Raw genomic sequence first — 24,584 nt, 5'->3', positions numbered from 1 at the left:
TTCCAGGATGCAGGAGAGTTGTGTGGTGGGAAACAAAGGGGTTAACCACCAAAGTAAGCACTGCCTTATTAAGGCAAAATGCTGACCGGTGATCTGTATGTACAGACAGACACAATGGAATTTCTCAAACAGAGGACAGAGTGTGCGCACACACATGCACACACAGTGTGAAGGAACCTCTGGAAGGAAATACCACATTTTCTGCAGGGTCTTACTATTAAAACCTAAATTTCTCCACAGTTGCACCAGATTTTTTTTTTTAATGTTTTTGAAGATCTTGTGACAAGAGCAGACGGACAAATCAACATTTTAATGTTTCATTTATATTGTCATTTACTTGTCTGACATACTGTGAATGAGGTTACCTCATGGTTAAGGAGGCCCTCTGCTTCCCTCTACTGGTAGAAGTGGTTCAAAACGTGTGTTGGCTCCTTGTGTGGGACCATGAGTGATAAAGACACAGACTGAGCAATGAGGTGGTTTTGTTATTATACCAGTAAGTTTATTTCATCTTTGCAGACCATGACTGTAAAGTCACCCCGGAACACAAGCACCTTCAAAACGGCTGCTGTTGGCTTTCAAATTGAAAAACCAAAATGAAAAGAAAAAAACAACCAAAAAACCTAAATAAATAAATAAATCCTCCTTCCCCTTCTCCAGTGTGTCCAAATAAGGCATGAGGCAAATGTTTTCATTCCTAAAAACCAGGAGATTATACTAGCCATATATTATAAAATACATAAATATAATAACTATTTACATCCGAATAGCTTTGCGAACAATCAAAACCAGTATATACACACAGTAGAACCCATAGACTTCTCACCAACTGCAATGCAAACTGTTGCTTTGCCCCATGCATCGCCTACTCAGCGTCTTAATATGAATAAAAATCAGTGTTTTAAAAAAATGCCTTGATATGAACAAACCACAGAGGCATTAAAAGTCCAGTTTAAAGGTCCAGTGTGTCACATTTAAAGGGGACTGTTGGGATTGGTTGAAGTGTAAGATCTCTTTAAAAGAAAAATCTGTCCAGGGCGTAGCCTGCCTTTCGCCCAATGTCAGCTAAGATTGGCACAGCGCCCCCATGGATGGATGGATGGTTTTTGTAGTTTTAATATAAGCCTTTTTATGTGCACATTAGGCAGGAGTCTTGCTTTACAGAGGCTGCCATGTTTCTAGAGCAGCCCAAACAGTAGTTTTAACTAAGTAGCTTAGGGGAGGGAGAGAGAGAGTTTGTCACAATCTGCAGTCTCACCATTCCGTGTTGTGACGTAACAATTCTTACACACTGGACCTTTAACAGTTGAGGTATTCAAAAAAAAAAAGACAAACATGTAACAGATATTATTAATCCAACAATCACATCGCAAAAATAAAACTCGTTGGGGATTTATGGGAAAGTATTAGTTCAAAAACGATTCGTCAGATGATACCAACTGTGCATCACACCGGCACGCATGAAATGCAAATCTATGATATGTCAAGTACAAGCTCACCCGCAGGTGTTCTTGTGGCAAAATAAACAATTGGGGTTAGTCCAAAGCGAAAGCCACACTAAGCGAAACAGAGAAACTCCGATGTATGGCTTTGTTGTGGCATGGATGTGCGAGTGACGCCCACGTCCGCTCACGGACAGAAAAGTGTTCCAACGACGGTGCAAACATTTGGCATAGTACTATATGCAGAAGACATCAGGCAAAGCAGCGGCATGCTTATAATACCCGACTTTTCTCTAGAAAACAGAGAGAGGTATAGGAGACTGAAGAGATTACATCGTACACGTGTGCATGTACAAGTCACCTTAGAACCAAACTCTACAGCGTGACTCCGCTAAACATTACTATGGCCATTCAAAAAAATAAATAGTCTTCTTCCAAAAAGTTATTAAAAAAGGGAGATACAATATATGTTTAGTGACAAAATAAAAACCCCGTGGACAAATACTGAGAGAAAACAGTGTACACTCTCCTATCCTAAAGAAGACAAACATGTACATCACCAACATAAAAAGACAGATGACACTGGCTATATGAAGGATAGCATAAAGGACAGCTCATTCATTACTTCTCATCTCCCCTCGGGGAAGAGACAGCTAAAGTGGAGTGGCACTCCTTAGAGAACTCGTGCGTCTAATTGTCGAGTTGCAGTGGAAGATGGAAATAATTGGAGTAATTCTACCGAGAGAGCGTCCTCTCACGCTGGTCAAGAGAACAAAATCTAGGCCTTGGCTGTGAAGTCATACGGAGGTTGGCGCAGAACTCGAGCCTCTTATTATTGCAGAGCGATGTTTGCCTTGTCCTTCACAGAAAAATCTGCCTCGTTTTATCAACTTCCTGCTTCACATTAACAAAAATAAATAAATACAATTATTTTTTTAAAATAAGCTGCCTCAAAAAAAACAAAAAAAACAGACCCTTTCTTTTGGCAGGGCCAAGTGAATGTCAGGTAACAGTACCAATAATAGAATATTTTTTATCCATTTTTAATAAAAATAGAGCCTGTTCAAATTGGATGTGCCCTTCAAGCATCGCCCCTCTCTCTGTGAGCAAAAAAATGTGCTTGTCAGCCATTATTAACCAGGATTCGAGCAGCTTCACAGTGGAGTATGAGAAACGGTGTGAAAACCTCGCGAGGTATCGAACAGTTCGCTGTGCTCGGCCATGCATACACCGAGACAGCTTATGTACAGATGAAGGAGAGAAGTTAGCCGTCACTGTGGAAATAGGAAAATAAAGGCAACCTTCTCCTCTGTGGAGAGTCTAGTTTTATGTGATAAAAGTAGAAATGAATTGGCACAGTGAGGAAGTTTTCTTTTTTTTTAATCATTAAATTAAACTTAGAAGCAACTGCCGTGGCCTTGTAAAGTCACAGTACACTCTGCTGTTCTCAATAACTCCACGAGATAAGAGCACTAACATTTTATTCTCTCCTTCATCCTTACACTTCAGTCCATCTTGTCTGCCTGTTTACCATCGGATCGCTGCAGATGACACGTCGATTCAGGTGTGACAGAGTTGTCTTCAAACGCATTGTGAACACCCAAGTGTCCCACTCCCTTCGCCGTGGCTCTGCGCGCGTCCAGGTAGCCGACGATGAACTCCGAGTTCTGATAGATAAGCATGCCCGACAATGTCAACACCACGCCGGCGCAGCTGAGGGTCGACAGCTCGCTGCCGAACAGCAGCTGAGACAACAGCAGGTTCCCCACCACGTTTAAGTTGCCGAGGATATGCAGCGTGACGGCCGAGGTGAGTGTGATGACGCAGCAGCTGGCCAAGTTGTACATGACGGAGCTCAGGCAGCTGAGCAGGATGAAGACCCACAGGTGTTGGTCGTAGTGCAGCGGCGACTCGATCAGAGTCCAGTTTTCGAAAGTCAGAGCTGCCACAGTCAAGATGCAGAAGCTGGGAATGGACATCAGGTAGAGCAGGAACACAGAGTTGATTTTCTCCTCCTGGAGTAAGATACCTGAGTGAAAAAAAGAAAAGATATGCATTGAGCAGCTGTAATGGGAAAGACTCCCCTGTTACAGCATGTAACTTTATTGTACCAAGTCCTAAAAGGACCATGATACATTATCAGAGATCCTCAGAAAACATGTTAACCACTACAGCTACAGCAGTTGACACTGTGAGATTCAACTATTGGTTGGAAATGCCTAATGGTACAAAATCTAAAAATTAAAAAAAAAGGCCCCACAGCTCCTCTCACAAACATCTTGACATGAGAAAAATAAAAATCAGGGTCTGCTTAAGAAAGGCTTTTGAAAAAAGTAGGATCGTGTGATCATTTTCCACACTTTAACTCTCAATCTCCACCTGTTGCTGACACTTTAATTACAAAATTAACCAAATAGCGTCAATGTTTAATAAAGAAACAAACAGATGGTATGTACACGAACAGAATCTAACTTGTTTCCATGTTTTGGTAACTTTCTGTCAACCCCTGCTCTTCAGTGTTTTGTACGGGGACTCCAGTACCTATTTTAAAAGCTAATGGAAAGAGTTTTACATATTTTACATATAACGTTGGATGCACCTACTTGCACAACTGGCTCCTCCTAAATGGCAGGGACGCGCTTTAATATTACGTCATTAGAAAGCAATGTAAAACACAGGAAATAAACATACATAGACTCTTTACATTGCCCTGAAGGCTTGGACAGTTTCTGTAGACACAATCTCACGAACTGACAACACAAAGCGCAAAATCAATAAGACCATGATCATTTCTTAATTTCAAATATTTTGACAGACAAATGACTGATAAACTGACTCTTCTCTTCTGTTCATCGATCAACTGCTGTTCAAATGTTGACTGTAAACTCTGCCGTGGGCAGATACAGCGGGAAAACGACAAGCGATTATGCAAAACTTGTGCGATGTCAGGTCGCGTGGTAGTCTTTGACAGCAGGAAGGAAAGCACATATTTGAATAAAACTTCACACTGCAAGCACCTTGTAAGGTCCGCGTGGCATACGGAATTAGACGTGTGAGGGAAACTGTTAAAACAACAACAAAGATGCACAGAGAGGGAGAGAGAGCAGGGATGAAAATAGCATGGTGAAACTTGAGACAGCATCGCTCGGCTAGTTTGGATCCTCAAGGTGGACATTAACTTTGAGTCCTGATGATTGAAAATAAATGTAATGGGCACAACTTTCCTCTGGTTTTTGTATTCTGCTCCAAAGCAGGACGTAACCTTCCCTGCCATGTCATGTTTGTTTTATACCTATTTAACATCAAATAGCGTTCAAAACTCATCCATGCTCTTTGTTGACAGTGTCTGTCACGGAGCAGCTTTACTGGAAAATGTGGGGGTTTAAAACGATGACGTGAAAGTCACGAGCCTGCTGTTGTAACCCGAGGTGGCCCTCGAGGGATGATGTATATGTAGCATCACATTACTCTGGGTTGAATATCCGCTTTTGTTTTATGTCACAAATTAAAAATTGGGGGCACCGCTATATTTTAAAAATCTCCTAATGCTCTTTTTTATTTATTTTTTATTCTCTGACAACTTCAGTGTTATAGGGACTATTGGCGGGCTCATACATCAACTTTAAAGCTGCTTCCTTGAGAACAGAACATTAGATTGACTACTCAAGGCAGCCCATCATGTGATATTAGTTCAAGAAAAGACTCTGTAATCTGTGGCCACAACTTCAGTCTTAGTCTTTTTTGTTACAGAGTATTTAGTTTATCACTACACAGGAAGTCATGAATACATATAATGAAAAACCCCCAAAAACAAAGTACTTTAAAAATGTTATTTATACATTTTTAAGATTTCTGTTTTCTTCTGAAACATGTTGTACTATACACATTAAAGCCAGTCTTTGCCACAGAACAGCAAACAATTTAACTCTAGCCAATCCAACACATACACACATACTGTTGTTTCTATTATGTTACCGAGGAAACCAGAAAAGACGCCATTGTGTGATGTGAGGGCGTGTTACTAAACTGAGGAGTGAATCACCAAAACACTAAAAAGTTCCAGGACCAAATACTGCAGTGACCTCCAAGGAAAAAAACAAAATATATCCTCTGTCTGTGGCATGAGAGGAAATTTCAAGTTAAGAAACTAGAGAAGGTGCGTGGAGAGTGCAAGTCTGTGCCATGGCTGCTGATCTTTTTCCTTGGGTCATAACCTACATCCCTGGAAAATTTCATGTTAACATTACGCTGTTCACAGACCTGGGGAAGTCCGATTAATTGGCCAAAGTATTTTGTGCCATTTTTTTAAATAGTCACTTTATGCAAGTTAACACATCTCAGAAACTAAAATAATTGGTAGCTGCAGCTTCGCACTTAAAATTAATAAAATGCACATTGTGGAGACAGATCATACATGTTTTGCTACAGATGTTAATTTAAGTTAAGCAATTTTGTGTATTATTTGTTATTATTAAACTGTTTGAGATTTGATCGGCTGAAGGAAAAGGAAGAAAATGAGCTTCACTGACTTCTAAAGATCAGTATTGGCACCGGCCATGGCTAAACCTTGAATCAGTCGTCCTTTCCTTCCCAATACACTCACGTGGCACCAAAATCTGATTTATTTTCCCCCTTGGGTCATAACTCACATCCTCAGGAAATTTCATCTAAAGTCCTTCCTTAACTTTTTTAAATTATGCTGCTCACAGACAGACCAATGCAGCCTGTTGTGACAAACACAACAGAAAACAGTTCAGTGACAAAGTGGAAGTGGTTTACTCACTCTGCTGAATGGACTTGACACCCCTCAACATGGTTGCTGCAAACACAAAGAAGCAGCCGGTCTGGTCGTACTGGACCTCTCCCATGATGCTGAAGGAGGCTCCCAGGCAGATGGGCATCATGGCTGTGTATTTGATGATGTGATGCTGCTTGCCCAGTACCAGCGTTGATATGGCCAGGGTGAAAAGAGGAGTGGTGGTGTAGATCATTTGTGCAAATGACAACTGAACGTAGTTCAGACCTATGTTCCCGAAGGCGATGCTGGCACAGAAGGTCAGACTCAGCATGAACACCTTACATTTAGCATTGGTTGTCAAGTCCTGCTCCCCGGCTGCTCTGAGGTGCACCACACGCAGTTTGATCAGCCCATAGTCCACCACTATGGCTGTCAGCATGTGCAGCGCAGACAGCAGCAGCGGGTACCTGAAGTTGTAAACAGTAAATATCCATTTGTTGAGGCTGGAGATGGTGGTGCCGGTCACCAGCCAAACAATCACAGCTGACAGCAGATGCAGCATCTCAGCCGGTGGCCTCCTCCTACTCCCGCCTCTCTCTGGCAGAGTCGCCTCGTATTTTGAGCGGCCATCGGCGCTGATCATGTTCGTATCATTGTCCTCTCTGCAAGGTAACACATGTAGAGTCAGCGCCTCTCAAGTCGACACCTATCAGGCTAAAGCTCGTGTGGACGATCCGCGGCACGGCTGTACGCTCCCCCCACCCTCGGAGGCTGTATGTTTTTCGGCACCGCCTGTCGTTTGACACGTGTTTCTAGTTTATACGTCGGGGTTGGTTGTGCAACCGTCTAGCAGAAACAAAACAAAACAAAACAAAACACCAGACCAGGAGGAGCAGCAGACTGAGGAGAGGACTGATGGAGAAATAATGAAGAGAGGGAACGAGAGAAATATATGTTCTCAGGGCGGGTTTGGAAAAACAGTACGCACTTTCTCCACGACGTGGATTGGTTGTTATTATCCCGACATGAAGCAATGGGGTGACGGTGTGTTGCACCACACACTGGACAGAGAACCTCCCCTCTCCCTCTGACGCCTTTTTTTGATCCTATGAAGCTGCCCACTGAGCTCATACGCCAAAAACTCTGACTTCCGGGTTGAGTGGCCAATAGAGCATGCGTAGTAGCGTTACTCCATCATGCCTCTGGGCAATAAATGTTTCGATTTATCAAATTTTACGTCATATTTCGTCTTTCCTTATATGTAATGTCTTTAAAAAAAGTGAAAATCTGCCTCAGCACTTCATTTTACCGCTGTATACTGTATAATAATCAAAGTTGCTGTAAAATATAAAAAAGATTTAAAAAGAAAATACATTGCATATTAATCATGAATATCATTCCTTTGCTTTGATTTTTTGTTGTTAAAAGTAGCTTTTCAACTCCGAATTCGTTCCCCCAACTTGTTTATCTTCAACAATAAAAAAAATCAGTCACTTCATAGCATCCAGACAAGAAAGACAAAGCAGACAATCATAACAATATCACCCCTGTCACTTTATTATATGTCCTATGTACCAACACAGTGGCCAGTGAGGGTATTTCATTTGATAACATACGAGGTAACTTCGGACACAAACATTCATGTGGGTTGTCATTATAGATATCTCTCTGAATTTCAAAGATCTCTAATATCAGTTTCAGATATTGACCACATCATTATGACTAGTTATAATTCAAATTCAAGATATCTTTAATGACCCTCAATCTACATTGTCCTTTTCAGTGTCAGACAGTCAGAGTGTAGTTGTAGATATCTGAAATTTGAATTAAGCACATCTACAAATCAGTTGTGGATATTCTAGATATCTTTAATGACAACACCCATACACATAAATGGCAAAAGGGACGTCATGAACTGAATTAAGGATGTCTGTGACGTAATTTTGACTAGTAAAAGCTGAGTTGCAGTCATCTGTAACTGCAGGTTTGACTAGTAGGAATGATCACAGATGTCTACAATTATGACTAGTCAAAATTACGTCACACATACATAATGGTAATTCCAGACAGTCGAACTTATTATAAAAAAAAAGGCTTCCCACAGGACAGAATAGTGAGTGGACTTGAATCAGTTTTCAGACAAAAAGCCGATGACAGGACTGCCCATTTGTTTGTTGTCCAAAATAAAAGGGTATAGGGTGGGTCATGTTGGGCTGACCTCTGCTGTGGTCACTTGACACCTGCTGTCGGCTTCATGCTCACGTAAGCCCGCAGTAAACAACCCTCTGGGTAACTGAGTGAGGGGGGGTTAGCGCTTGTTAGCTAAGGTTAGCTACAAAACAAGGTGGTTTTACCGCGGGTAGTCGCAGTTAGCTTAGCCTCCGCCTGATATAAAATACCAGGAGTGTCTTATTCTTATCAAGTCGACGCGTAAAAAGACTTTGTCCTTTATTCCTACCTTGTTCTGCGACGAGGACCTGGACAGCACCGGCAATGACAGCAGTAGCGGCAGCAGCAGCATCTCCTACGTCGTCACCGCGCTGTCAGTGAAACCGGTGCCAGTCCAGACGCTCTTCAGTGCCATTGGTTTGTTTGGTTAAAGGGCGATGTCACGCAATTAATAACAGCCTCTCTCTCCCTACCACATGATGAAAGGTGGATGCAACCGCTAATCTATCTGTCTGTCCGTCTATCTAAGAACTATCACATCATAAATCACTATAGGAAATTTGTGTTAAACGGCTATTTTTGTAACAGCTATGGAAGCCCGTTTGTGCCACTATATAGTCAAAATAATGAGTTACTGAGTCATAATAATGAGATACTATCTCACAATTATGAGACGCTAAGTCAATAATGAGTTACAAAGTCATAATAATGAGACACTAAGTCATAATAATGATATACTATCTCATAATTATGAGATGCTAAGTCATTATAATGAGACACTAAGTCACTACAATGAGACACTAAGCCATTATGAGATACTATCTCATCATTATGCTGTTTAAAAAGGCCAGACATTTATTTTGAGTAGAAATTCAAGACATCAAAGTCAAATTTCTGACTTGACTTTCTGCCATAACCTTATTTAAAGTAAATATTTACAAGTTTGAAATTACAAGTTAAACACCTAAATAATTCAGGAGGAACTTGTTTTAAGTATCATCCAATATGGAAATGTTGACGTGGTGCATATATGGCATTAGGAAATGCAGAGGCGTTACCTATGAGGAAAAGCTATACATTAAACAGCTGCTTTTTGTTGCACATAAAGTATATAAGTTCACATTGCAACTGATGACAATTATAAAGTTTAAGGGGAAACACAGTTGGAAGAAAAATCATGAGTTTAAGGTTTATAGTCTACATGTACATTTTCTCTTGAGTGAGTTAGTGAATGTACTGTTACATCACAAAGACTGTGTTTGTTTAAAAATAAACAACCCGGTCACAGCTTAATGGTTTTATTTGAGATCAACATCCTGTTCTTCTTTAGGCCTTTGGGCACACAAGGTTGAGAACTTGCATGTTTCACCAAAAGTCCACATGAAATTAGCAAAGTAAAGAGGCTTCTCACGATATAAGTGCCTAAGCACTCTAAAACCATGCAGCTACTACATATATTGCCCTGGAAACCTGTACATTTATGTAACATGAATCAACACCTGCATGTAAACATGATATTGTGCTTTATTTGAGCAACACATTATTTGCATTATTCATAGTATATAATACTGTTTCTTATAAATGCCCTGTTTATTCATTACTTAGGTTTCCCCACATGGCATTGACTCGTGTACAATCTTCACTCATTTAAGATAATGTATAGGCAAACAGAGTTGAAGTGAATGTACGTTAATGCGACACAATATTTTCTAACAATAACTATAATTTAGGTGAATCTATTTGTATTATACTCTTGCGATATACAGGCCAAAACAAATCCAGCAGTACATGTGCTCCATGCTCTATTATAATATACAGGAAGCTAAAAACTATATTTATAAAAATGCTAATTGTTGTTCATCTACATTTACTACAAATGTACAATCCTTATTTGCACATGATTATTAAAACCTAATGTTTTCTGGCTCTGGACTAATGTGTAAAAATCAGATTCACACAACTATGACTCAGCCTAAGACAATTTAGATAGGGCTACACAATTTTAACTGTTTCAAATAGAGTAAACAAGTTTGTTGCCACTTACCAAGACGATGAACCCTGATATTCTTAGGAAAGTTAAATAAAACTGACCCTGAATTATACATGTAAGTGTCCATATAAGCTGCTTTACATCTCAGAGTGGTTACTGGGGACTTAGTTCTTTGGAAATGTACTTACACAATTAAGAATATAAACTACCATCAAGCACCGCCCTTCCAGCCTCAGTAGGTAGTAAGTGGAGCATTTATGGTTTAGTTTCCAGGTTTTTCTAAAATGGCAAGGTTTACAGTTGCACTACCATAAAGAGGGAGAAGAGTGGGTGAAATAGCTGTGCCAGAGTCAGTTATATCCTGACTTTTATCCACTAATATGCGTCAAGCTCCAAAAATGTCTAGATCCTACATTCACCAAACTTGTGCAACTTCAATGAATAACCCTTAAATGCAACGGAAACCTACTTGTAAGATAATGTGCAGTTGTTGCTGACAAAACAGCAAGGTGTTTTCAGTCAGTTGTCTGTCCAAAGAGAAAGACATCTACTTTGGTTTTCACAGCTAGAGCTGCTCTATCCTTGAAAATACAGTTTGTCCAATCTTAAGAAATAGAATAGTAAAATCCCCCAATAATCCATAAATTTAGTTCTGCTGTGAAAAGGCCTTTTGTCTTGGAGGAATGTTTGATCCTGTTCATGGTCATTTCAAAGCCTGTTGTCTCTGCCTGAGTCCAGCATGAAGAATGTGTTCCAGCTTTGAGGAGAGCAGGATATCCACTGCATGTAACAAAATATTTGCAGCACTGCTTCCTGCTGATATTATTTCCAACGCACACTAGGCAAAAATGAAAATGCTGTTGTTTTTCCAGTCCCATACACACACACACACAGAATAACTATATTTTCACTGATGAACGAGTCCTCTGCTGAAGCGAGCGCGAAGTGAAGCAATGCTTCTGAAAAGACGAGCTACAACAGAACAGAGAAAAAGGGGAATTTGTGGCTGGACACAAATTTGTGCTTCCGATTCTGGGAGTGAGGGCTATTTTCACACACACTAAAACACACACACACACACACGTCCTTACACCAGCAGGGACCAGTCAGATGCCATGGTGTAGGGGGTAATTTCTTTGTCTCAAAAGATGTCAGGACACTGGGACCAGTCCTGTCTTTCTTTAGCCTCCCAGTAGCCTCCCCTGTAGATGTAAGTATTTTCTCCCGTTGTTTCATCTGTCCTCTTCTCAAACCACAGTGGCTGGTAACCCTCAATGTCTTGCCCTAATGAGACACAGCGACATGTTTTCATAAGACATTAAGACGGGGAAAACAAAAACACTTGTAAGTGCAATCTGAATATTATGTTCTGAATAAGGACGCACGATATTGGCCGACATGCCAATATATCGGGAGTGCTTGGGCTGATATCCGATACCGATATATACGTCTTTCCTTTCCTTTCCTTATTTTATGTGGATATAAAATATCTTTATTGTGCAAAATAAAAAAATAGCCGTAGGGTAGCAGCTTATTCAGCCCACTATTGTAGTCACTGATATCATACCGATTATATAGTTCTGTACATAAATGTGCTGTATCCATATATAGATCTTGACAGTGGTTTTGTGTTGTATACGCCTCTGTACACTAGCTAGCAGCAGACCTTCGGTCATTTGTTTCACTCCTTCCATGTTTGTTTGCACGTTCTCACCTTCCTCAAGTGCCTGATGCGCTTGCGCCTCTCGCCTTTTCCTGTCCAGTCTCTGCTGCTCCTCCAGCCGCTGTTTCTGGGCATTTGCTTCATCCCACAAACCCGCTTCCATCAGCCGCTGGTCTGGACGCAGGCGGCTGTCAGTGGGCGCAACGCCCTCCTCTGGCTCATTCAAGGTCAACGCCAGCGAGGAGAAGAAGTGCATGTTCTCTGCATTATCTCTGCAGGAGTGGAAGATGGAGGAGACAACATGTTAAGACATGAGGACGGATCACGGGGGGGTGATATAAACTTTAATGATGAACCTACGGGAGAGGGTATTTCTTCCACAGCAGTTTAGACTGAAGAGTTTGATAAACTGTCTTTTGTTTGCCTTCAGAGCCCCCGCATCCCTGGCTGCTGTCCACTATTCTAGAGCTCTCCATCTTGTCGTCCCAGGTTCCTGAGAGGATGTAGCGGGCTGTGCCCTCTCTGTCCTCTACCACTCCTGTCACCTGGAGACAACAGAGAAGACGAGACACTGAGAGATCAGAATTACAGCAGCACACTGGACAGCGAACAGCAAACAGAGCTTCAGGGTGAGTGTTTATTTTTAGGCTCCCGTTCTTCATTAGCGGATCAATCTGTGCCTTCAAGCTGTTTCTACGTTGATGCTGATGGTTTGCAGCATGAGACACCTATTAGAGGTGATAGAAGTCAGGATACAAGTTGTATTTACCACATTAGGCAAGTTCTTGACAATATCTTGTACGTAACCAAAATATCTCAAAATGAATCAATATTAAAATTTGAAATTTAATCTAACCAAGTCAGATCAGTAGCAATAACACACGCCTCTATTTGACACAGAATCTGCAGCTGTAGATTTTTGCCTTCTGGGAAGTATAAAGCTGTGATAAATGTGAATAAATACAGCCAACAGAGATGACAGCCGTCTGCTACAGCGTGAAAAGATGCAACTGACTTACTTTCCGTGGCACATCTCTGGAGAAGTAGCTGTAGGGGGAGAATTTGAGACGGCAGGTGTCCTTGGTCGTGTTGTTTACAATTTCAATGTCCCCAGACTGCCAGCAGCAACAGACAGGAAGACGGCAGAGACAGTAGACAGATGAAATTGCTTTTTGTTTTTAACCAACGTCAGTTAACTGTTTTTATGAAGTTTTTATGAGGTCTCCATTATACTTCTTTATTGACTGCTCTAAAATAAGCACAGCCTCACTCACACACACAGTCACAAACAGTTTTCTTTTTCTTTTTTTTCCCCATAGGGAATCCCTGTAGAGAAACACACCTGATCAATCCAAAGTTTTCCCACGATGATGTTGTGCACCGTTGACGTCACTTTGCTCCACACGTAATGGTTTCCATTTGAGTGGAACTGCAGGTGAATGTTTCCTACGGTAAAGACAAAGGATCAATGTTTTACTTGATCTGCAGTGTACCTTACACAGGTCAGATGTACCACTCACCAACCACTTTATTACAAACTCATAAAGCATCAGGAGTGGCAGCTGGTCTTCTACTGCTCACCATAAACCAACGTAAAATCAACGTCCCTGTATGAATGAGTATGTGAGAACGTATGATTGTGGGTGGGGAGCTACAGATTCTCCCACATTCTAATTCTCAGTTTGATCTTGTCTACATGCCTAAATGTATGGAGTTGTTTGCTTTAAAAACAAGTTAACATGTTCAACACGTGTACCTAATAAAGTGGCTGGTGAGTGTATACCGTGCACTCTCTGTTGTTCAAAAAATATTAAAATTGCGTCATTTAATTAAAGTCAATTACAATATTTCCTGTCTTCCCGTGTCAGTGATTTGCTTCCTGTAAACCCAACAGTGAATGTTTAATCAAATTAAACTTGAACTGCAACATAAGGGCAAATTAAAAGTGATTTAAGTTCTTACCTAATGGCATGACAGAGATATATTTCCCTCTGAACTTGCTGTCGATAGCGATGTGTTGCCGCAGAGTCCATCCCCTCTGGGAGGTCACGTGGTGGGCAGCAGCTGGTGGATGATGACTGACCTGTGAGTGAATGGCATCAGCTGGTGTCAGTAGAGACAACATAGAGAGTGTGTTAAATGATGCTGCGGGAGTCTCGGCGTCACCCACCTGCTCAGAGATGGAGCGATAGCCGTACTCCTCCAGCCGGTCCAGCTCGTACGTCTCCCCCAGCAGAGGGTTGAAGGGCTTGGCCGTGCGACGCACCGTGGTGGAGTACGAGGAGACCGAGAAGGCAGCCACCAGACACATCTGCTCCAGAGGCGAGTCACAGCGAGCGGCCCGGTCCAGAAGCTCGCTGTATTCCAGATCCTCGGAAAGACGCTGCAGCATTGACAGCGGCTCGTTGAAGTTCACCTACAATCAAACATAGACGCAACAAAAAACTACATGTAAGTAGTCCAGATAATGTAGAATACTTACTGATTGAAGTACTCCGATTAATGAATATGTTTGAGATTTACAGGCATGGGGATCTTGGACAGGTCTTTGCCAATACAGTTCTTCATGATGCTCCAAAGGTTGAGGGAGTAATTTGGTTTGTCAGGAATACGGCTGCGCCTCGTTCTTCGTAGCTGTATGTGGTTTGTGCCTGAGGTGTCCTGAAGAAGTACAACACAGAGCTTTAAAAAAATATTTTTAAAAAGCAGAGATTTGTTAACCAGATAACCCTAACCATTGAAATCGAGATGTATTTTTACAAGGGCGACCTGGCCAAGAGGTCAGCAACAAACAGAGACAGATTACAAACAATAAGTTCAAATTCCAAACAGTTTGGCAATTACAAAGTAGCTGAGATCACAGAAACAGTGTTAGACAATCTTAATGTCTAATAGTTAAGACGGAATGAAGAGCTTTGAGTGAGAAGAATTCAAATATTTTCAGTTCAGTTTCAAACTTCTCAACAACAGGGTTTTCTGAGCAGAAGATTTCACTCCTGAAATAACATACAGTAAAAAAGAATCACTTCCTGTGTGCAATATGGAATGTCCCCAGGTGACATGAGCTGCATTCTAACATATTTAAAAGTGACACACCACAGTTTTAAATTCACCTCGTGAAACCTAAGTAAACCAGAGACCTACATTCTCATTGTGAGTCCAGTCAGTGGGCACTCCTCCGCTCATCATACTCTGATTACTCCCCGAGCGCCTGAGAGAAAGCAACACACATTTCAAAAACTGTTCAGACTGATCTAGAAAACCCGTTCTGTGATATTATGATATATTATGGAGCACATCGTATCTTCTCACTTGTGCTGTATTTCACCGCGCGCAGTCACAGTTATGAATGCAGGGGATTCCTCCATGGCATCAAAGAACTCTGCCTCATCATTCTCATCACTTGCGTCCCCTTCCCGAGAACACTCCACACCTACAGCAGACACAGATTTAAGTCCACAGGTTCATCATAAATCGACAGGACACTGTGTTTAAGTTACATGTTTGTATACGAGTTCTTGTGAGTTCTTGAGGCCTTTGTTTTTGTATAATGTTTGATTGTCACAACATCCGGAACTTCTTGAGAAGGTATAACTTTGCTGAAGAAATAAAATGTATTATGTACGTCTTCATGTTTCATACAGTCAGTATACTGTATGAATAATATATGATGTAATAAGGCTCTATAAGGGAGGGATGACCAAATAACACTGCACTTCACAGTGGTGAGAAGACATTTTGGGGTTATTTGTAGCTCTGTAAATAGCTTTATATTGCTGTGTTAACACCTTTAGAAAAATAGAGAATGTGTATTTTAGCTAAAGTAAATTGCTGCCTTGAAAAACACCGTAAAACTAGAGAAAGCACTCAAAAATCTACAGTCCCCACCGTGTCAGTCAACTTCCCTTTATCTCACACGGTTAGCAATTGTGTGTTTAAAAGCCAGATTTGTGTCTGGATCATCACCAAAACTGAATAGTTTCTTCTTTGGAAGAATTGCTTTTAAAATGATTGCTACACTGAATGGTTTAGGCCCAAAATACATTTCTGACCTGCTGGCTCACTATGAACCATCCAGACCACGAAGGTCACCAGGGTCAGGTTTGCTCTGTGTCCCCAGAGCCGCCTTCAGTTTTTATGCCCCAACTATCTGGAACAAATGAGTGCAGGTCTGCTCAATCTTACCTCCCTGTTTGCCACTGCGTTTAAATAAAAAATAAAATGATCATCACTGCTGCACCTCAGCCGTTTCCCCGCTCTTTCTTTTACCTCTCCATTTAAGAGTTTTTATTGTGTTTTATTATGCCTTTTATATCTTTAATGCTGCTGTATTTCTCTTTCTTTTCACCGTAAAGCACTTTATAATGCCTTGTTGTTGAAATGTGCCTTATAAATAAACTTGCCTTGCCATGGACCATAACTGGCATGCCCAAAAATTGTATTCAAACCTGTTCTTTGATTTGTTTTGCTGTTTGAGTTAAGCTGCACACAAACAACATCTTGCGGCACAAAATGATCAACAAACCGATGAGAATATACAAGTTTGCCAGATAACACACAGATAAGACTTCAGCAGACAGAAGGCGGCGTCTCTGACCTGTGTATGAGGCGGGGTTCTCTCTCCACGCTCTCTCTAAGCTGTTGTGCTGTTTGGCTAACTGTTCGATGGTCTCCTCCAGATGGTGACGCTGTTCTCGCTCATGCTGCAGGGCCTTCTGCCACCGCCGGCTGTGAGATTCCGCTACGTCCAGAAAGTCCCGACAAGCCTGACAAGTGTGAAAGCGACAGTCATTTAAATATGCAGGCAGAGCCTTCAGGACGCTTTCATCCCCACCACCACCACCACTGAGCCAGACTTTTTTGCTTTTGATCAGCCTGCCGCTGACTTCAAGCTTTGACTCGCACTGTGTGAACTCACATTGATCATAGCATTGGAGGTGATGCGGAACAGTGTGGCGCGCTCATTAACTGCCTTCACTTTGTCTGTGTTGTCGGCGGATCCACGCAGTTCCTCGAGTTCACTGAGGGAACGCTGGAGAGCGGCGCCGTGCTTTCCGATCAGCTCATTACAGGTGCTCAGGTCTTCTAGCTTGCCGGCCAGAGTCTTGAGCACCCCTTGGGTTAGGGCCCGGTCCTCCTGAGGTACAGGACCTTCATCTCCCGAGTCATCTTCACACACACACACACACAAAAAACAAATCATCAACAGTATTAGTATGTAAAAGGAGAAATGACTGTTTATTTGGGTGAAATGATATACTGCAGTGAAAGTGTTAGCGGGTAAACGGATGGAGGAAGAAAAGACTTCACACCCTGAATCCCCCCCACACACACACACCCCTTCCTCAGTAAGATCAGAAAGCTGTGAATGAACACAGTTGCCCTGGAAACGGAGTCCTATGCAATCAGGTGGCTTGGCTATTTTTAGAAGAGGGAGAAAGAAAAAAAAAAAGATGACGCACTACCCTCTTCCTCCCCTCGTTCTCTCTTGACTACCCCTTATTGGCGTGCGCTGAGCCATCAGTCTCTGGGATCTCAGACGGAGGAGACCAGAGGACATAAAATAAAATGTATTACATCACATTTCCATTCCTTACTCAAATGTAGACACTATTAGATAAAGTTAGACACTTTTCTGTGTCCATGTCTGCCACTGCACAATCAAAAGCTTTATTTTTTTCAATAACTGCACCCTGACATCAAATGGAAAGTGCAGCTTTTTCCCTTCTAAACATTTTCTTCCGTCTGAAACACACAGCTTTAAAACCTTGACTAGAGTCAGAAAATAAATTCCGATGCTTAAAATAGTGCTTGGGTCCTTAATAGGTGTTTGTAATAATGATAGGCCTCTTAAATAATCTGGTGGACTGGAGGCTGTAATACATCTTAAAAAAAGCCCTGCTTACAAATGAGATCATGCCTGGTTCCATACTGAAGTCACTCCTCAAGCAAAACAATACATCAGACAACTGCCTGCGTTATATAAAATGTGACTTTTCTGGGTCAAAACAAACAAACAAAGAGATTGAGTCTATCTGTTGTCTGCAGAAAAGTGCGTTGACTCAATCTAGGCCAGCGTCTGCACAGAGAGACAAACTCCGCCACGTTATTAGAGAGGGGGGAAAAGAAATAAAAACAATTAGGGCAAACTGGATTTACAAAGTCTCAGGAGGGGAAGCTTAAAAATTAGCGGGTGATAAATCCTTCTCCTCATCTGAAATGGTTTCATGACCCAAATACAACAGAAAGAGAACAAGGATCTCGCTGAACTTAGTGCTCAAGACACTCGGTTGTGAATCTGCGGCTCCATTTGTCACGTTTGAAGCATATTAAATTACCGACGTAATATTAATAATAACGTGTGCACTTGTGTGTGGTCCGATGTGTTCTTTTTCACACATGGCACTGATGCACTTCTGAGACAAACCGGTGACTCATTGTTGAATCACAGAAAACACACCCACAGGTGGTGGAGAGAGCATCAACGTGGACACAGTGTGGGCGGGAGAGACATCGGCGGATGCGATGTGAGCTAATCAAGCGACGACAGAGCGATTGTGCGCTTGTTGAGGCGCAACCTGAGCCACACTGTTTCCTCCTGTCATAAAGTCACTGTCACATGATGCTTGTTAGTGCGATTCAAACTTTGTCATTGCTGTTAATTATTTCAAATAAATAAATAAATAAATTGTGAGCACAGCACACAGACATTTGGGTCAGTACTTGCACATAAAGATAAACATAATTTAGTTTAAAACTGAGTAAAATAGACTGTATTTATAATATTTGTTAGTTCATCCTAACCCTCACAAACACACACACAAACTTGTTTTTATATCTTAGTGAGGACACATCATAGACATAATGCATTTCCTAGCTCCTTACCCTAACCTTAACCTTTGAACAAGACAAAATGTCCCTACAAGGTCAAAATGTCCTTAGAAAGATAGGTTTAGTACATTTTTCTGAGACCTCACAATGAATATAAATACAAGCACACACACACAGTCTGGTTCCATGACTTCAAAGGACATTGCATTGACTTACATTCATTTTGTGGAAACTTACTCTGACCTTAACCATGATGCCTTCACCTTACAATGTAGTAATTAACATTATGGTGACTGTTTTTTGTCCCAATAAGGAAGTCCCCATAATGTCACTATATAAAGAGATTTAGGTCCCCACAACATTACTAATGTTGGACTACACACACACAAATGCAGTTTCTAAACCCATGGGAAAGAACAATCTTCTAAATGGGCTCGGATCTTTAAACCCTGTTTAGTATCGTCGCTGTAATCACTGAGTCTTCCGCTACACAACAGTAAACACATCACACATTAGTCATGGTCTCCTTATGCTAATGTAGCCCACGCGACAGAAAACACTGATTTACGTCACACAGGTGCAAATCTTTCACTCATTAGTGACGTCAACACACGTTCACACACACACACACCCCTTTCGTGGTGATTTCCTCCAGCATCTCTATTTAATGTCATAAAAAACGTGTCTTTAGATCAGTCGCAAATGAGACAGTAAGTGTTCACTATGAGTCACTTTATGGTGTTTTTTTATCTTTCATTCAAAAATGATAAATCACATGCATGTGTTTGCTCAGAAGACAGAAATGAGATCATCGCAAAACTTAGTGGACAATTATCCGGGCACATATTACATTATTATATTATGCATGCAGGCAAACATACAAGCACACACACACACACACTGTCTGTTAGTAGAAGAACAATAAGCATGCTACTTACAAGGTGACACTCACAGAGACGGCTGCACTCATGTCTCCCTATTGTCCAGAGTGTGTAGTGAAAAATATTTTCAATGAAATTATCACATCCTCTTTCTCTCTCTCTCTCTCTCTCTTTTGACTCCGCCTGCTACCAGAATAGAGGGAGGCGTCTAAAGGAAGGTCATTTCATTCAACATTCACTGTCGTCATACTGGAGGAGATGGAGGGAGACAGGGTGACAGGGAGGGAGGGAGGCAGGGAGACAGGCAGAGAGGAAAGACAGGGAGGAAGACGGGGAAAGAGAGATTGTGAGACAGGGAGGGAGACATGGAGGGAGGGAGGGAGATTGGGAGACAGAGAGGAAGACAAGGAGGGACGGAGATAGGGAGACAGGGAGTGGCTGCATTTGTGTTAATGCACATTTGTGCAAAAGAGAAGAGAGAGTTTTAAAACGATCTAATTTTATCAAGATATTTTTATAAACAATCACTATATTATATTATATTATATTATATTATATTATATTACATTATATCATATTATATTATAATGGCAAAGGTGAATATGTTAAAAAAAAAAGACAGGATAAAAGGATAAAATGCCATGAAAGGAGTACAATTATTCACTTCTAGGACAACACTGCCCTCTAGTGGCCTTTGATCGCACAACACCAAAGGCTGCAAACATTTTCTAATTTATTTTTATATATATATATATATATGTATATATATATATATATATATATATATATATATATGTATATATATATATATATATATATATACATATATATATATTTGGTGGGTGTAAACGGTCCCTCTCACCTGAGTGATGCATCAGCAGCGTGGCGTTGGCCTTGGCCTGCTGCAGAGCCGTGACCCAGAGCTGACACTCTGCCTCTGACGTGGCCTTCAGATGGTAGTGTCGACCCTCGCTGGTCAACACCAAGTGGCAGGTGTCCCCCACCTCAATGTGCGCCGTGGCTAGGGGGATTGTGCCCCGGCAGGTGTGTGCCATCTCTGCCTGAGTCCTACAGGGAAACCAGGGCCCTCACTGAGTCAACAATACTTGTGGCAAAAGTAAAATAACAAATAAATTCCAAAGCCACCCAGAGTGGATAGCTGTGGGCAGGTTATAACGGGCTTGACTTGTGTATAGATGTACTGTTTCAAGTCCTCGTTACTCTCATTTCGTCAACAACACAGAAATATTTGCTTGATGTTCCAGGTTGTGAAGGACGATTTATAGATTTAACAGTAACGTAACAGTCAAAAAACCATCCCCAGATGCAAATTACTTGATATTTTCTAGTATATCTACCTATGCTTCTATCTATCGTAGCTATCAAAGGTATCAAAGGTCTATGGTACTATTTTCTCATCACATCAAAGGTCCACAATACCACATTCCTATCCTAATAAGAATATTTACCCAAGGCGTAAGGCCCAGAGTTAACTCCATTAACTGTTCACATATTACACTGAAACAAGCAATCCTGCATTCATCACTTAGGTCATGCCATTTTCAGAAAGTTTCCCACTGTAACGTTAAAAAAACAGAGAAGACGTTGTGCATGAATGAATGAAGAAAGGGAAATAATGTCAGTTTGTTTCCGTATGCATATTTACCGACTTTCTGTCATAAACCTTAACACTTTACGAGAAGTAAAAATAGCTTCTGTTGTCCTCTCTTTATTTTACGATTCAACACTTTTTTTCACCCGCATGTGTGAAATCTCTAAAGACAGGACGTGTCATAGTGATAGCCAGTGTCTTTTCAAGGCTGACTTTAGTTACTTTACGTTGACAGTAGTTGGTAACACTGTCAAACAATCTCCAAATACAAGACAATGAATGACAGCGCAAGAAAGAGCTGGGAAATATGATGTCATCGTTTTCCTAAAGTAGCGTATTAGCTGTCTACACTAGATTTTCCCACTCTGGGAGTTGTTTTTGTTTCGTTTTGTTTCACAAAAGAGTCCAGAGTAGATTGGTGAGGTACTGCAGCTGTTTCCATCTACAAATCCTCTTTCTCAAACAATCCCGATGGCAGCAAAAGCTCCCTTTTAAATAACGAGAGGTAGTTCGGGGTCAAAGCTTCAGGAAGATGCCTGTCGTTTATTATTGCTTCAATTTCACACATAAGTGTCTGCAGGGATTCATCACCAATAGTTTGTTCTTTCAATACAGCTTCAAGGCGTTTTCTCACTCTCTGAATTTGCCTTTCCCAGATACCACCAAAGTACGAACCTGCCGGAGGATTAAAGATCCACTCCACTACTTCCTTTTGACCAAGTGTGCTAAGTTGTATTTTGTTTCTAAAATGTTGTTGTTGCCACCTGACCTCTCCTGCACATAAACCTCCTGATTGCATGGCCAGCATATGAGCGATTTCAATATGCCAAAAATGGTCCAAAGTAGTCCGTGCCAACATGTGCGAACGGTGGTTTGTTTGGCTGAAGTCGCCCATTTTTTTCAGACCTCAGAGCTCAGGATGGGGTGTGAAGAAGAAGAAGAAGTTCAGAGAGGTAAGATCAGTGTTGTGCTAGTTACTGAAAAATAGGAACTAGTTAGTTACTAGTTACTTTGTAAAAAAAAAGTAACGCAGTTACTAACTCAGTTACTAAAACCAAAAAGTAATGCGTTACTGAGAAAGTAACTTTTTAGTTAATGTAAAACGTTTATCCAATGCTTCCATTAAATAAAGGTTGATTGATTGAGTTCCCCTCCAGCCGTCATTTCAGTTCTGTTCTGATGCTGAATAATACAAACTGTTGATTAAAACAACCGTTTAAATTCATTTGCATCCACATCACTGGATCTAATCATCCAAGCAATATGATCTGTTGCGCACCAACACAAACCTTGACACAAACACCAAAGTATTTTTTCAATGCCTATTTATTTCAGTCAGGCCATAAAGTCTTCCATAGGTTATAAACTGCAAGCCTATCTTTCTTAGGCTGATGGTCTGTCTGAAAGCAGTGTCCTCCACTGTGGAGATGGGTAGCATGTTTTCCACTACATATCTGAGGGGAAAAAAAAACGTGTTTGTAAAATTTTACCATTGGACTCTTGTAATAATAGCCCGGTATTGCTAAAAGAGGTCCAAATCAACAATTAAACATACCGTGCTATTGTTTTATCAAGTTGTGCCTGCCTATGGGTCCGTCTTTCGAACTGTGTGCTCGCAGCTGTGACTCTCGGTCTAGGATGCTGCGTTAGCTACCTTAGCTGCTAACTTTGTCGAAGCATGCCGTTTCTCCAGGTGCTTCAGCAGATTTGCTGTTGCTGTGGTTTGCCGTAGACAATATTTTTGTTGAGAAACTTATCTTCCCCTTCTCGCTCGCCATCATGCCTTGCCCTGACCTGTCCAGTCCTCTTCATGGCGCGTGTTTGATTACGTGTGGGACGCTAGAGGGCGACAAGTGTTTTGTTTTTCAATTCAATTAAACTTTATTGATCGCCAAAATGTTATGGGAACTGTGTGCCGTTGTAAAACCTCACCAAAAGGAAGGGAGTAACGCAGCGTTTGGTTACGGAAACGAAGTTACTGAATTAAAAAAAAAAAAACAACGCGTTACATTATTAGCTACTGAATAAAGTAAAGGCGTTACGTAACGGCGTTACTAATAACGCGTTACTACCCAACACTGGGTAAGATGGTGCCAAACCAGTAAGAGCTCTAAACACCAACAAGAACATGTTAACATCGACCCTAAAAGGAATATAAATGAACCAAATGAGCCTGAGAATGTGTAGTCATTTTGTGTTCAACAGTAAGGAAGTCAAACTCCTGTGGATGATGACACGTACACCACTTGTTAATAATAGAATGATTGAGTCAGTGCAGGTTTACCTGTAGTAGGAGAGCAGGCCGTTACTGAGGACGAACCAGCGCCTCTGGTAACCCTTCAGGTAGTTGGTCCATTTAAAGAGCCAGCCCTTGTGTGTGTCCAGCAGCAGACACGTCGGCAGGTGCAGTCCCGGCAGAGTCGGGGACGGTAAACTCCTCACCAGCTCGTTCATCTGACCCCGTTTTCAGGAGGAGAAGGAGGAGGACGGTGGACTCTCTGTCTCTTGTCTCTGTGTCTGTCTCCGCAGTACACACTGCAGCAGATCCTGTTTAACTGTCTCAATCTGAGATTGTTTTTAAAAAAAACAAACCCAACAACGTCTGTCGCGTGACACAGCGAGGGCGAGACAATGCGACACGAGAGCACGTGAAACTACTGCTGCTGCAGCAACTGTCTGATAAATAATATAATAAAGATAATAACACGAGGTGTGGGGAGAGAGAGAGAGAGAGAGAGAGAGTGCATCATCATCATGACGTCTCTCCCACATGAGGGTAGCAGCATGTGCGTGCAGCTCTCTCTCTCTTGCTGTAAGTGTGTACAGTAGGGTTGGGACGTACCACTTTTGTCCGATACGGATACCGATATCACAAACATTAGTCGGATACAGTCACCATTTATGAACTATAAACACATTTGTGTTGGGTCATTTAAAAGACGCAATCCTCCAACTGTGTTACAAATATTGCTCTCCCCAGAAGAATAATAACAAACAGCCTTAACATGACTCAGCTAAAATGCTTTTGCTGCTTTTTATTTCCATTTTCTACAGTCTCTGAATAGTGAACCATGCGCCATGTAGGAATTTTGGATTGTATCTGATTTTACATTTTTATCTGTCCCATAGCCGATCCAGTGATTTTGACCGATATCGGACTGATACCGTTTCACATCCCTAGTCTGGCCCTCAAGCCTGTGGTATACTTCCGCGCACATGCTGCGTGTTGTATACTCACACGTCAGGGTCCTGTAGTAT

At 41.5% G+C, this 24,584-nt stretch overlaps 2 protein-coding genes across 2 annotated transcripts; both read right to left on the bottom strand.

Moving 5' to 3' along the window:
- Window positions 1-477: 477 nt before the first annotated feature.
- On the bottom strand, window positions 478-8,793 carry slc35e4 (solute carrier family 35 member E4). The gene is made up of 3 exons (XM_058617109.1): window positions 8,639-8,793; window positions 6,226-6,842; window positions 478-3,471 (listed from the first exon to the last, which is right to left on the bottom strand). The coding sequence occupies exons 2-3, from the start codon at window positions 6,821-6,823 to the stop codon at window positions 2,948-2,950; spliced, it is 1,122 nt and encodes a 373-aa protein (XP_058473092.1). The 5' UTR covers window positions 6,824-6,842; window positions 8,639-8,793; the 3' UTR covers window positions 478-2,947.
- An 838-nt stretch (window positions 8,794-9,631) lies between these two features.
- On the bottom strand, window positions 9,632-24,041 carry LOC131446108 (oxysterol-binding protein 2-like). Its single transcript, XM_058617108.1, has 14 exons — window positions 23,611-24,041; window positions 20,577-20,782; window positions 16,921-17,171; window positions 16,600-16,768; window positions 15,315-15,435; window positions 15,147-15,213; window positions 14,526-14,663; window positions 14,173-14,418; window positions 13,965-14,085; window positions 13,345-13,448; window positions 13,022-13,117; window positions 12,363-12,547; window positions 12,054-12,274; window positions 9,632-11,623 (listed from the first exon to the last, which is right to left on the bottom strand). The coding sequence occupies exons 1-14, from the start codon at window positions 23,778-23,780 to the stop codon at window positions 11,481-11,483; spliced, it is 2,238 nt and encodes a 745-aa protein (XP_058473091.1). The 5' UTR covers window positions 23,781-24,041; the 3' UTR covers window positions 9,632-11,480.
- Window positions 24,042-24,584: the final 543 nt, after the last annotated feature.

The sequence above is a fragment of the Solea solea genome, chromosome 19, assembly GCF_958295425.1.
Source record: "Solea solea chromosome 19, fSolSol10.1, whole genome shotgun sequence".
Classification (NCBI taxonomy): domain Eukaryota; kingdom Metazoa; phylum Chordata; class Actinopteri; order Pleuronectiformes; family Soleidae; genus Solea; species Solea solea.
This window is presented reverse-complemented; position numbering and strand designations above follow the sequence as displayed.